This window comes from Thamnophis sirtalis, unplaced genomic scaffold (assembly GCF_051295495.1).
Source record: "Thamnophis sirtalis isolate CommonGarterSnake01/CBP01778 unplaced genomic scaffold, rThaSir2_p1.2 scaffold_15, whole genome shotgun sequence".
In the NCBI taxonomy this organism is placed as follows: Eukaryota; Metazoa; Chordata; class Lepidosauria; order Squamata; family Natricidae; genus Thamnophis; species Thamnophis sirtalis.
The window spans coordinates 12,880,366-12,894,832 of NW_028261395.1; the positions used below are offsets into that span (position 1 = coordinate 12,880,366).

At 49.4% G+C, this 14,467-nt stretch overlaps 1 protein-coding gene across 1 annotated transcript in view; it reads left to right on the plus strand.

Annotated features, from left to right (window-relative positions):
- LOC148042476 (vomeronasal type-2 receptor 26-like) overlaps positions 1–12,514 on the plus strand; it is a 70,849-nt gene extending 58,335 nt beyond the window's left edge. Inside the window, exons 7-9 of the mRNA XM_087702405.1 lie at positions 11,288–11,401; positions 11,827–12,062; positions 12,266–12,514. Coding sequence (XP_087558531.1) covers positions 11,288–11,401; positions 11,827–12,062; positions 12,266–12,514 — 599 coding nt within the window. The remainder of the gene's footprint in view (positions 1–11,287; positions 11,402–11,826; positions 12,063–12,265) is intronic.
- Positions 12,515–14,467: the final 1,953 nt, after the last annotated feature.

A 14,467-nucleotide genomic window follows, 5' to 3' on the forward strand; every position in this document is an offset into this window, starting at 1 on the left:
CCAGTCAAGCCTTCCCGATATTAAGCAAGGGAAACATCTGTTGCTTCAGTAGAAAGAAAAGCAACTTCAGAGCTGCGGCTGGCGTCGGGCCGGCAAAGGCTTCCCACTGACCTTCCCCCCCCCCCCACCTCCGAGTTCCTGATAGATCGAATTATTTCAGCAACCTCTCCCCCCACCACGGCACCCCGCCTCCCCCTCGCACGTCACCTCCGCTCCGTTCTCCATCAAGCCTCATGGGTTTTTTTTGCCTGTAGGCATAAGAATGTTTAAAAGGCTTTTTTTAATTTGGAAACAAAAAAGATGATAAAGTTTCTGCGAGAGCGAATCTCCATCGCACAGCTACGCTTTTTCTTCCTTCAAATAATGGTCACCGCTTATTGTAGCGAGTCAGCCTCCTAACTTCAGTCCAGGCTCTGCAATTACCTTCTCTCCCCCCCCCCAAACCCGCAGAAAGAGGGGGGAATCGGTCATTATCATTAGCACTCTCTCCCACGCCTGGCCTCCCCTTCGGAGGTAAGGGGCGGGGAAGAGCAGATCTCCCGGGGACACAAATATTCCCCAAGTGGCCACCACCCGCTTCTCGTCTCCCCCCCACCCAGAAAACGAGAGAGGAGTGAAATAATGCTACGCTTTGGAAACGCGGATCTCCAACGCCAGGTCCACGCCAGGAGGTTCGGGGCTTCCCTCCAGGACACCTGCACAGCCAGCAGCCGCGTCCACAGGCTCCGTGGGGAAACGCGGGCCGTGGGAAAGGGGAGCAAGTGCGCTCGCCCGCCTGCCCGCTCCAATCTCGCCCGCCCAGCTCCCAAACCCCGCTCTTCGGAAAGAGTTCTCCAGCAGCCTCTGGCAAGGTGTCTTCCCCGCCCCGCTCGGGCCGAAAGCAAATAAAGACAATAAAATATAAAATGCTGGTTTACCTTTCTCTGCTGCTTCTCTCCCAGGCTAGATCCGAGAGGAGATCCCTGTCCTAGTCTTCCTCCTGGCCACTTGGGCTTCAGGCACCAAAGGCGCCGATTGCGCAGGAGCCCGCTGCCCTTCCTGGCTCCCGTGACGGAGGGCGAGAGAGAAGCGGCCCTTCCCCAGAGTATCCAGGGACAGGGAGGAACCCTCCTTCGACCCCGCTGTTTCTGGTGGGCGCAGAGCCCTGGGGCAGCCTGGCGGTGTGGGCGAGTCCTCCGTTCTTGTTCCTTCCTCGGCTGTGGAAGAAGCCCCCACTTCTTTCGACTGGGCAGGAGGGGGGAGCGAGCAGGAGGGGGGAGCTTTGGGGGCTAATGGGGCTTGGCTCTCTGCAAAGGGCACCTCCTGCACAAGACCTGGAGTGCAGCTTAAAAGAAAGGCTCTCCCACTTCACCCCTTTTCCTTCTTCAGCCACGGAAAAGACTCGCGAGACACTAATTTTATGGTTGGGGGTCACCACAACATTTGCAACTGTATTAAAGGGTCACAGCATTGGGAAGGTTGAGAACCACTGGACTAGAAGACCTCCAAGGTCCCTTCCAAGTCTGCTATTCCCTTAAATTCTGTATGCCTGAAACCACCAGCAACCAGCCGTGGCAGGCAAAGCACAGAGGACCCCCCTGCTCGGGGATGGGAGGCTAAGAATGAGCCCCCTTTGGTGTCCTTGCCTGGGTCACGAAGCAGAGCCCTGAATGTGGACCGTAGGATGGGCAGGTTCTGTGGGGCTTTCCGAGAAGTGACCGTCCAAACCTTGGTTCAATCCCACCTGTGTCCATGGACTCGGCCATCAAATAACACCCTTCACCCATGGCAGAAACTGAATTCCTCCCAAGCAGGCCTGATAGGCTCACCTGCTCTTTGCAAAGGGCACCTCCTGCACAAGACCTGAGGTGCAGCCTAAAAGAAAGGCTCTCCCACTTCACCCCTTTTCCTTCTTCAGCCATGGAAGAGACTCCGAAAACCCCATCCCTTTTTGGGGCATCTTCAGCGCACATCCCACAGGTTCTTTTCAAAAGACAGCTAGAATTTCTTGAATTTTTCCTTAAAAACATTTCACTTCTCCTCCAAGAAGCTTCTTCAGTTCTGACTGAATGGTGGGGAATGGAAGGATGTATTCTCTTGGGGTTCCACCACAAAACCGCGGTAGACTAAAGCGCGTGTGACTAAAGCACGGTGACAAAACCGCACCGTCAAAACCGTGCGACAACAGCGCGCCCACAACAGCGCACCGACAGAAGCATGCTGTAACATAATCCTAAAAATAACCCTAAACCTACCCTAAACCTAACCCTAAATCTAACCCTAAACCTAGCCCTAAACCTTACCTTAAGTTAAATCGCGCTTCTGTCAGCGCGCTGTTGTGGGCGCGCTGTTGTGGGCGCGCTTTTGACATCACAGTTTTAGCACCACGGTGTTGTCAGCGCGCTTTAGTCTACCGCGGTTATGTTGTGCCACGCTTCCATGGGTGCCTCTTGCTAGAAACCTGGATGTCCCCCCCCTTACTCCCCCTCCCCTCCCTTCTTGACCTGGATGAATAGGCGGCATTGAATGCTCTCATGCCACAATCCAGAGCATTTGATGCTGCCTCTACACAGGATCCCCTCAACCTCCTCCTGGAGAGACTCTCAAGGGCTTTTTCCCCTGGGCCTCTTCTCCATCCCTTCACACACACAAGCCCACTTGGAATAGAAGGCAGAGAAAGGCTTTATGGACAAGTGATAGAGTGGAAAATTAAAGGGACAGATTAGATGTTGCTATTTTCATTCTCTGGATGAGAAAGGAAAAAAGTGGGGATTTCTAAAAGGTAGATACTTAAATAATAACAACCCCAAAGTGAAATCCCAAACAGCTGTTCCAATCGATGCTTTCTGTGAAAGGGGTTTTATCAGGAAATGAAGAATGAAGGACATAATAGTGAAGGAGAGCAGGTCAATCCCTGAAATTCCAGCTCATTCTGCCATTCCAAGGCTTCTCATGGAGATGATCCAACAACACGGTTAGAGCAGGGTTCCCACAGCTCCCACCTGACCTCTTATGATCTTTCTCTCTCTCACACACACAAACACTTTTAGTTGCTGTCAGTAGGAACAAGTGCCTCAATTATTTTTCATAAGGTGTCTGGTTCATTGGAAGTTTCTGAATATTACATTCCTCTGAATGACTTTCCCAGAGTTCTCTTTAGATTTAGAATAAAATATATTTATTGGGATGAATAGGGAGATACAAGAAGTCCAGTCATTCAATAATTTCTCCTTCTGAAACTAGTAGATTTGCTCTTCTTTGGCTCCTGCCTACTATCAAAGTGGAAAGAATATCTCTTTTCAAATAAAATAAACATTAACAATTCTTCCAATATCATAATGGTGTTATGTCTCATGTTTTTACATTTATTCTGGCCGTAAGCTGCTCCTTTGTGTCCAGGTCTGGCCTCAGAAGGATAATGTAGCCGATGGAACAGATGATAATTTGGACTTCAGCACAAGAAAGGATGATGGAGTTGGCCAAGCTCTTCCCCAACCATCTCTTCACTCGGTTTCCTGGTTTTGTCGCCAGGAAAGCCAGCACCACCGTGATGGTTTTGGCCAAGAGAGAAGAAACGGCAACTGAGAAGATGATGCTGAAAAACATTTGTCGGAGAAGGCAGGTGGCTTTCCTTGGTTGACCAATGAAGAGAGAAGGAGACAAGAAGCAAAGCAGGAGGGAGACCAGGAGGATGTAGGAGAGGTTGTTGGCTTTGACAAGGGGAGTTTCTCCATATTTAATGAAGATAATTAAAACAAGGACTGTAGTTAAGAACAAGAGCAGGGCAAAAGAGACCAGGATGATGCCCAGATGTTCTTCATAAGACAGGAAGGCTATAACTTTGGGGATACATTGGACTCTGGCCTCATTTGGATATTTATCATCTGGACATTTGATATATTTTTCTGTATCTGAGAAAGACAAAAAGCAATATTTCTTTAATATTCTGTTTTTACATTTCAAGAAATACTTTCTTTGGACAACACCTAATTCCAGGAATATTTTCCATTCCACAGAAAATATAATTTTCTAGTACTTTTATAGTAAAGGTATATGAAATTGGAGGGTTTCTAGTGCATTTTGAATAAATAAAAAAAGAGTTGAGCTTTAATGCATTTTGCCGAGACACAATTTTTTTTGGGGGGGTGGGTGGTGGGATATGTAGATTTTTTAAAGTTATACTTTGATCAAAATGCTGTGGATGAATCCATTTCCACCAGGCCTTCCTTTCCTCTGGTGTCACCCACCTTCCTGAGGGTTCAGCAGCCCCTTCCCCCCATTCTTTAGAGGTCTCTGCCTTCCTGAATGCCGTTTGGGGTCTGAGGAGAGCATTAAAAGAAAGCGAGTTTTTCTAGAGGCAAAACTGGGAGCCAATGAAGGAGACTATTTGTAGCTCAGGGTTGACCTGAGGCTCCTTGGGCTCTTGGAGCTTCCTGGTTTTCTTACAGACGTTTCATGACCCATGGAGATAACACCACCAGGGCTAAAAGCATGGGAAGCTGAGAAAATGCGGTGTGAGTGTATTAATTGGTGGTGGAGCGTGGCGTGTCCTCCGCGGGTGGGAGGTTGAAGGGGCGACTGCCGGGCTTTTCCCCAAACAGCGGCTTCGTGGAGGGGTGTGCGTGGCTTGTTCTTGCCGGCTCCGGGTACGAGGGAGCAGGGTAGGCGAGGGGCGAGGGTGACGGCTGGAGGTCCGGGCAGGGCGAGGGGGCCGCAGGGGGCGCAGCAGCAGAAGGAGCCTTTTCTGCTTGGGGAGGGACAAAGGAGCGAGGCGGGGGTGGGCACTCTTTGTTTGGTAAGGGAAGAGTATTCTGGGTGGGGGTTGGTGGGAGGTTGGTTGCGGGGGCTGTTTTTGTGGGGGCGTGTTGTGTGTGGATGAAGGAGAGCATTGAAGGAGGGGGGGGGGCTTAAAGCCAGGGAGGGAAGGAGAGGAAAAGCGAGAGCAGCGGGGAAAGCGCCCGAGAAAGGGGGCAGAGGAGCCGCAAGAGAAGCGAGAGTTCAAGGGGCCAAAGAACCGCCATCCTCCCACAGCGTCTCCGGGGCTCAGCAGGGATGCGGAGAGTCTCACCTGGAGGGGCGACCACCAGGGCGAGCGCTGCGGGAAAGCCAAGCGGCCATCAGCAGGGGAGCCTTCTCCTGCCTCTTTCTTCCGCCAAAGAAAAGCGGGGCTCTCTGCATTTGCCCCTCCCCCTTCTCAGAATCCCAGCCCCTCCCTTCCCTTCGCCCCGCCCAAGAGCCCCAAACCTCTGAGCGCCCGGAAGCCTCTGGCCGCTGAGACTGAAGGCAGATGGTGGTGTGGCCCTTCCCCCACTCTTCCTCCCCTTTAGCCCAAGGTTTCGTCCCCACCGAGGCCCCCTCTGCCGCCCCCGCCGAAGGACTCCGCAGCCCCGGAGACGCTCCGCTAGCAGCGCCCTTTGGACTCCAGCCAAGCAGCCGGACGGAGCTGAAGGGCCCCTCGGGGACTCTGCAAGGGGGCCCTTCCTGATGGGAATTCAGCTCCACCGTCACAGGAGCCTCTTCCTTCCTCCCGCCCAACGTCTCAAAGCAGCTGGGATCCCACTAGATCCCTTTCTCTCCAACTGTGGCTGAGATCTCCGTCTTCCCGGGGCAGATCGAAGCTCCCGGGGATTTTGGGTTGCTCATTCAGACAAGACTAGCTAGGTGGGTTTTTGCTCTGCGGTGTAAGGGCTACGTAATAAGACAATGTCACAAATAGGCTGCAGACACTGACCAGACACTGGCAGTTGATCAGGGAGGAAAACTCCATGAGGAGGGAGAGGGAAGGAATGACGGAGGGGGAGACTCATTGTGTGAGTCCCTTCTGAAGAGGCGATCTGATTGGTTTGCTCTCTGAAGTTGTGAGTGTGTCTGGCTGATTCTTCTTCAGTTATTTGTAGTTGCAAAATAATCCAAAGGGAAGGGAAGGTGAAGGGATTTATTAGTTCCCTTTTCTTCTCCTTTCTCTTTCCCTTTTCCCCTTTCTCTTCTTCCAATTCCCCTTCTGCTTCCTTTTCTCCTTTCTCTTCCTGTTTGCTTTCATTTTGCTCCCTGCTTCCCTTCCTATGTCTCGATCCTTTGCCTTCCCCTTCTCCCAACTTCCCCTCCCCCTCCATTCAGCTGACACAGAGTTCATGCCTCAATTCCTCAATCCTTAGGATAACCTTGATCATCTCATTGGACAGGAGACCACACAGAAATGACACCTTCACTTTCTTTATTTAACAGAGTGATGAGATCGATCAAAATTTCAGATCCTTATAAAAATGTGCATCAGAGATATAAGAAAGGAGCAGCAGGATGCCCCACACGGCCTCTCAGGACCATTTCCACATTACTATGACTCCAGGGCTCCATTCAGACGATCCCCAGTGCCCAGAGTCTATGAGGGTCCGGATGGAGAGGAAGCAGCTCCGTGTCTCTTTGAAGGCTGGGAAGAGGACCAGGAGACTTGCCAGCTGCCATGGAGGCTCCCCACAAAGGACTCCGTAACCATTGAGACCTACCAGTCCCTCTGGGGAGGGGAGGGCAGCGCTCTGGCTAGAAGGGGGAGGGGGCTGGGGAGGGGCAAGTGGGAGCCGTCTTAGTGGGTGAGTTTAGGATCTGTGGGGCAGAGCGAAGCCCTCTTTCCTTCCATCTCTTGGGCCCTTTGGGGGAAAGAGGTTTTCTGCCTCTGGGCCAAAAAGACTTTGGAATCCGATCTTTCCTCCAATTCTGGACCTTCCCAGCTGCCCCGTCTGCCTCCCACCTCCCAAAATAGGAAATCTCAAGGGAAATGAAGTGAATGGAGTCAGTTCTAAGAAAGGAGAAGACGAGAGGATCCAGGATAGAGAAGGGAGGGAGGGGGGATGGTGGGTTGAGGAGGACTGTGTGGTAGACAGGAGAGAGAGGAGGGATCGTACCCCTCCCCCTCTGTCGAGAGAGGGCTGTTCAGTTTTAAGATAGATGGCCTCTTGGACCCTCCTTTCCAACCAGGGGTTTCCTCTGCCCAGAGGGTGGACTTTGCTCTTTCCCAAGACAGCAACACGGTCCTTTCCTCAGTTCCAAGGGTTCTCCCCCCCCATTTGCCCTCTGATTCAGGTAGCCCTGAGGGGGCAGATAAACCCCCAGGTGGCCTCAAGGCCTCTCAGAGAGCTCATGGCTGACCTTCACAATGCTAACCACCAAACGGCTGCAAAGAGGACAAATCCTTCCTTTCCCCACCATTCAGCACAAAATTCACCCAGACGCTGCAGAAGACCAGCATGCTGAAGGTGATCAGTTTGGCTTCATTGAAGGCCCCAGGCAGATTCCTGGCCAGGAAAACCACCGCGAAGCAAATGGCAGCCAGGAAGCCCATGTAGCTGAGGGTGACGTAGAACATGACAACAGCCCCTTCGTTGCATTGCAGGATGATCTCTCCAGGCTGGGAGTGGAGGTCAGAATGACGAAATGGGGGAGAAACCCCCAGCCAGATGGAGCAGATGATAATTTGGAGAGCAGAAGAAGAAAGGATGATGGAGTTGGCCAAGCTCTTCCCCAACCATCTCTTCACTCGGTTTCCTGGTTTTGTGGCCAGGAAAGTCAGCACCACCATGATGGTTTTGGCCAAGAGAGAAGAAACGGCAACTGAGAAGATGATGCTGATAACCGTTTGTCGGAGAAGGCAGGTGGCTTTCCTTGGTTGACCAATGAAGAGAGAAGGAGACAAGAGCAAAGCAGGAAGGAGACCAGGAGGATGTAGGAGAGGTTGTTGGCTTTGACAATGTGATTTTCTACATATTTAATGAAGATGATTAAAACAAGGACTGTAATTAGAAACAAGAGCAGGGCAAAAGAGACCAGGATGATGCCCAGATGTTCTTCATAGGACAGGAAGGTTATAACTTTGGGGATACATTTTTCTGTATCTGAGAAAACAAAAAGCATTATTTCTTTCATATGTTATCCTTCTATATTTTAAAAAATATCTTCTATTGTTAGTAGGATCACTTTCCAAGATGGGTTTCACCAAAAGAGATAAGAATATGTATTTTTTTAAAAAAGCATAGCTAAATCTATGAATTTGGGAGAAATCATAGGATGTTAATTATTTCCAGTCTAATGTGCAGACTTTTCACAGGAATCTACATTATTTGAGGTTAATAATGAATCTAATAATCTTTTTATTATGGGTTGGACTAGGTGACCTCCAGGTCCCTTCCAGCCCTGGACTGCTGTGCTCTTTCAAGGCATCCTCTGAAGCCGCGTCTAGAGCCAGGATTGTGGTCCTTCCTCCCTCTCCTTTTTCCCTCCCTTCATTCCTCCATCTCTCCCTCCCTCTCCCTCCCTCTCTCTCTCTCTCTCTCTCTTTCACAGCACCCCTCCCCCCACTTTTTCAAGCATTTTTCCCTGCCAATTCGCCCAAACTGGAAGGGGGAAAATGCTTTAAAAAGTGGAAAAAAATGCTTCCAACAATTGCGCAGCTCACAGCTCAGCCGCACAATCCCTGGAAGCTTTTTTTTTACTACCAGTTTGCAGAACCAAGGACAATCATCCCTACTGGTTCGGCCGAACCAGGAGGATTTCACCCCTGATTCAGAGGATCTTGGGATATGTAGTTGGCTGTTCCTGAAGTTCCTGAAGGGGAGTTCCTGAAGGGGAGGCCCATGTAGTTCCTGAAGGGGAGGCCCATGTAGAATGTATCGCAGTAATCTTCCACATGATGGACCTAACAGAGAAACAGAGTTGGAAGGGACCTTTCAGGTCTTCTAGTCTAACCCCCTGCTCAGGCAGGAAGCCCTACACCATTACAGACCTAAGAAAATCCCTCAAATTCCAAAGAACTTAACTATTGCTACAGAGGCAAATGTTGCAGGTCACATCCAAAGAGAGATTTTCTCCGGAAGTGGTAAAGCTTGTGAAAACTTCCACCCTCTTATCTCTTCCTTTCGAAGGTGTGACTAAGACGCGGGTGACTGAATAATATCTCTCGATCCAATGCTCACATTGCATTGGATGTTGAAAAGATCTTTGATGTGGTTCAGGTGGAATTTCTGAAGAATTTCTCATATAACTTCTAAGAAGATACGGTTTCTACTTTTCGGCCCTTTGGATCACACAGAGGATTGTCTTAGGTGAAGTTAAATATGTTAAATGTATGGATATCATTTCAGGAGATCAAGTCTGCGCTGTAAAAGCAACATTGAGTCTGTGAGGTAGAATTCATGAAATTAGAATGAAAGTTATGATCTATTTCTTAAAAGGTAAAAAAAGAAATAGCTGGAAACATCAAAACTGAAAACCAGAAGAGATACTGGGTAGGTAAATTTATTAGAGATAAATAATAGTGGTAAAGTTTGCCCAATCTACCACAGCCCCCCATCTCTTCCCAGCCTTTCCTTCGTGATCTTTTTGCTCTTTTCTCCTTTAGATAAGAAATGGAGCATTTTGAAAATAAACAAGAAAAGAATTGAGCTTCAAAGCGTATTTTAATTGGTACTTTCATGACAATGCTCTGGATTTCTGCAGTGCCTCCCATTTTCCTCAGTGTGACTCACCTTCCTGAGTGGAGAAGGTCCCCTCCGGACAAGGAACACAGTCATAGCAGCAAACTGGCTCTCCTTCTCGAGCCCTCTTGACAAATCCCGGATGACAATTTTCCACTCATCTGGACTGAGGCAGAGACTAAGCAGAGAAACAAGGAATGCCAAAAAAAAAAAATGTGTTAGGACTCTCCGTCCATGGAAAATGTGGGGAGAAATGGACATTAGACATTGGCCATGAAGTCCTAGCTGTGCTCTGGGAATTGAAATCAGAGCCTCCTGGTGATTGGCTCAAAGTCCCCATCTGCCTTTGATGTCTAAGGTAGGACTAGAACTCAGAGTCACTTACTGATTGGCTCAAAGTCACTAAAGGGCCCCACCTAATTTTCTTCATAGAAAGATAGGCCACGGCCTTCTTTTCAATCTAACCCTGGCATTTCCTGGTGGTCTCCCACCCCTGCTTAAATCCATCCCTGCTTAAGCTTTTCCAGATCAGCCTGCTGCTACACCCTACAGCTACCTCTCGACTTATGACCAGAAGTGGGACCAGGAATGCCATTGCTAAGCTAGGTGGTCGTTAAGTGAGTTGTGCTGAATTTTACATTGTTTATTGCCACAGTTGTTAAGCGAATCACTGAGGTTGTTGAGTGAATCCTGCAGTCATGAAACAAACACCTCTTTGCCCACTGATTTTCCTTGTCAAAAATCCATGTTGATTGCCAGGCACTCAAGTGTGCTGCACTAGTCGTAAATATGAGGACCCATCATAAAGCGCTTTTTTCAATGGCTGTGGAACTTGGAACTGTTGCTAAATGAATGGATATAAATTGAGGACTATGTGTAGGATATTTGGTTAGGGACTGTACATCATTGGATCCATCGTTTCTTCAGGCACCTTCCCACAATGCCTTTTTAAGAGGAATAACATCTAATATTTTATGCATGTTTCCCTTTCATCATCTGGGCAGGTGCAGGGAAACCTGGATTCTCTGGATCTCTCATACCAGATTCAGATCCAAGGGACAAGATTTCAATCTGGACTCCACCCCCAAAGAAGGGGCGGAATCTGGGGCTCCCCAACCTTTCCAAGCAATCAAGGGTTCCCCCTTCAGAGGGAGACTCTCTGCCTGAACTGAATTTGGGGCTCAAAGCCCCTTCAGGATTGGCTCATCAATAGATAAGTCATGTCCCCCAGGGGGAAGACAGCCAATTGGTGATTATTATTCAAATCTCAGGTCCAGGCCAATCAAAGTCTTGGCTTGTGATGTCAGAGGCTCCTCCTGAGTTCATTGGCTGGAGCTCACCATGGCAACCTCCATCATCCTTGGTGAGTCTGGGCCACATAATTGAGGCTCTGCTCAACATCCCTGGAAAGTGGCTGGGTTGGATGGCTGGCACTGGGGGCATTGCAGGATCTCCATCGCCTGGGCTCCTAAGGAGGGAGAGACCCCTCCCTCTAAGGCCGAACTAAGGAGGAGAGATTAGAAAAGTGGGGTTCAACCAACATGACAGATGTGCTGATCCCTCTGTGTCTGCAGCCTCCATAACTGTCACCAAACTCCTCATCCAACATGTCAAAGGTTCCTGTCTCTGGAAAGGGGCTGGAAGCAGCCGCCTGGGGGTCAGCAATGTGATCTAGGGGGAAAAATGGCTTCAGGTTGTCCCAGTTGGAAAGGCATTGCGACCCCAAAGGTATTGGCCAGATGTAGTTATTTCCCAAACAGACTCATCCTGCTGGTTGACTCATTTATATATTTTTATTTTTTATTACTCAGAGTTTTATCCACCTTTATTCTTTCTCTAAATAGCTCAAGGCAGTGAACATACTGAAGACTCCATCATCCTCACAACAACATGCTTGGCTGAGAGAGAGGGACTGGCTCAAAGGGACCCACCAGAATTTCCTGCCTTGGATGGGACTGGTAAGTACTTGGAGGGGAGGTGCTCTTTCCTAATCCAGATGGTTCCTCCCCTTTCCCTCTCATGAGAAACCCCCTAGCAGTGCCAGAGCGGGCCGAATTGACTGATAGCAGAATCTGACTCCTTTGGAGAGTCTTGAGAGAAGATAAGCGTCGAATTGGAGTCAGAATCAAATGGGAAGTCAGGATAGTTTGAAGGGAGATCAGTTGTGACGGATTAAGTCAGAGTTTCTCAAACTAGGCCACTTGAAGGCATCTGTGGGCTTTAGACATCTAGCAAAATTATCCCTGAACTGAGAGAAGAAGTGACTGTGTCTTTCCATTTTCCAAAGAGGTCAGCAGCAGGTAAGAAATGGTCCTTTAGGGAATATCCTTGGGCTATTTTCTCAATGAGCAGTGATGGCCTCCATGATCTCCAGATTAACCAGGTTCCGTTGACTTTCAGATCCAGGAATCCATGAAAGACAAACAACGGATGAAAAAGAAGCTCAATTGTCTCAAGCAGACAGTGGATTCAGTTCAGACCACAACAGAAGACCTGCAGAAAACTCTGTGGGGCAACAAAGGAAGCTTGGATCATACCAACACAATGATCCACCAGTTAGAGCCAGAGAAAGAATCTTTGGTGAAACACAGTGAAGAACTCCAGAAAAAAATGTCTAAGGTTCCTAGCCAAGTGGCCTTCCTAAAACTTGAGAAGGCTGCCTTAAAACCTCTGAGAAGTTCCTCAAAGAGGTCTGGAACCTTCTTAAGAACTCAAGAAGCACCTCTAGAGTCTGCAGCATGAACTGGCTGAGATGGACCAAACTTCCACTTTGTGGAGAAAAGCCATCCAGCCAACTGAAGTAGAAAGTCATCATTCTTCAGAATGTGAGGGGAAATGAGAAGAAGCACCTCAACAATCTTCAGCAGCAGCAGACCTGTGTTTACCAGTCCAGAATAGATGACCTGCAGAAAACTCTGGAGGACAAGAGAGAAGGATTGACCCATGTCAGAATGATGATCCAAGAATTAGAGCTGCAGAACAGGTGTTTGGAGAAAGACTGGGAAGAAATCCACAGGGAGGTCACCAGCCAAGTGGCCTTCTTCAGAAATGATGTTGGCACTCCTGAGTGAGCAGCACATGGGACAACTTTGCTGACACTCTCTCTCCCCATATTTGGAATAGAGGAATGGCAGCCTTTTACCCATTTGAAAGAGAAAAGAGATTCTTCCCCTCCCTTCCCTTGACTTGCCACCCAGTGTGCCAGGGGAGTCAGGAGAGCCCCACCCTTACCACCTGAAGCCCCACCCTTACCCCCACCTTACCAGTCACTGCAGGAATGTTAGCTGAGCTGAAACCCTCCCAGCCACCGAGCATCAGGGCCTGAGAGCACCGAGGAATCCCAGGGCTCCGAGCCAAGAAGGAGGGTGGAGGTGATGGCCGTTGCAGTGGTGAGGTTGGTAAGGGTGGATCCCCAGGCTCAGCTCCAAGCCTCAGAGTGCCATCTGAGTCTGAGGGGAAGCAGTGAGGAGGGTGAGGGCTCTGCTGTGAGGGGGGCAGAGTGTCTGGCCAGAGCCGGATCTGGGAGCCAGAACCGAGCAGCCAAACGAGCCAAGCAGCTGGGATCTGGGCAGCCCACAGGAGAGGAGAAGAGAGGAGAACAGCTAGAAACTGAACTGGGAGCCGAGGTGTCTGCAGGAGATGTTTCGAGGCAGCAGAGACCCCCCCCCAGAGGCCACAAGGCTGACAGAGCTGGAAGACAGAGCAGGGTTGAGGGTCTCGGGGGGGGGGGGGGCAGGCAGAAACCCCTGCTGCTCCAGAGGCTGTAAGAAAAAGCAACCGGAGGGGGAAGCCAGGGGCCACCAAGGCCAACTGGAGCTGGTCAGTGGCCGGTGGGTGGTGGGTGGTGAAGTAGCCTTAGGGATGGTAGAACATAGGAGGTAGATTGATAGGGCTGGAAGGGACTTTGGAGGTCTTCTAGTCCAGCCCTCTGCTCAAGGCAGGAACTTTATACCATCCCAGTCAAATGGTTCTCTTGTCCACTTTGAAAACTTCCAGAAATGGAGCACTCTCTACTTTGGGATGCAACTTATTCCATGGCTTAATTGTTCCTACTGTCTGAAAACTTCTCCTGACTTCTAGATTGGGTCTCTCTTTAACAAATTCCCACCCGTTTCTTCTTCTCCTTCCCTCCAGGGCTCTGGAGATGAAGTCACTCCCCTCTTCTCTGTGGGAGCCCCTCAAAGTGCCAGAAGATTCTATCATGGCTGCCCAATCCTTCCCACCTTGTCTCGGTTGGACATAGCAAACTCCCTCAACAGTTCATCAAATGATTTGGCCTCTGGACCTTAAATCATCTTTGTTCCTCTTCTCTTCACATTGTCCAGAATCTCCACAACTTTTTCTTTTCCAGGGTGACCAGAACTGGACAAAGTATTCCAAGGATGGTCTGACCAGAGAGACAGAAAGCTCTACCAGCCCTTCTCTCCCTCTTGAATCTTCCCCTCTTTTATTGCTGCCTAAGACTGCCTGGGCCTATTTTGTCCTCTGCAGCAGAGTTCTGGCTGATCCTTAAGTGCTTTGCCAGGAGATCCTTCCACAGGTGCCACTGCTGAGCCAGGTTCCCCCTGTTCTGTACCTGGGCATTGGGGTCTCCTCAGTGCAGATCCTGGCTTTTCTCACCAGTGAACTGCATCTTGTTAGGTAGAATCCAATGTTTGTGTCTTCTGGATATTGAGCTTATATTCTTGTAATTCCCACAAGCTTGGTCCCATCTGCAAGCCTGATGAGTTCCCTTTCTGTCCCCTCACATAGATCACTTGGGAAGAGATGGAAGAGTCTGGGGCCCAAGGCAGAAACTTGAGGTGCCCCTCTGAATATTTCTCTCCATGTAGATGTCGCTCCATGAAGGACTCCTCACTGGGTGCAGTTGGTCGGCCACCTTACGAATTTTGTGCTTATTTGGAATTGTATACCTATATATCTCTCTTGTGTTCTTTTCACATATTTTTTTCCTTTGTGCCTAAAAAGAAATTCAAAGAAGGAATTAAGCATTTCTGCATTCACAGTTTGGGGCATCCACATGT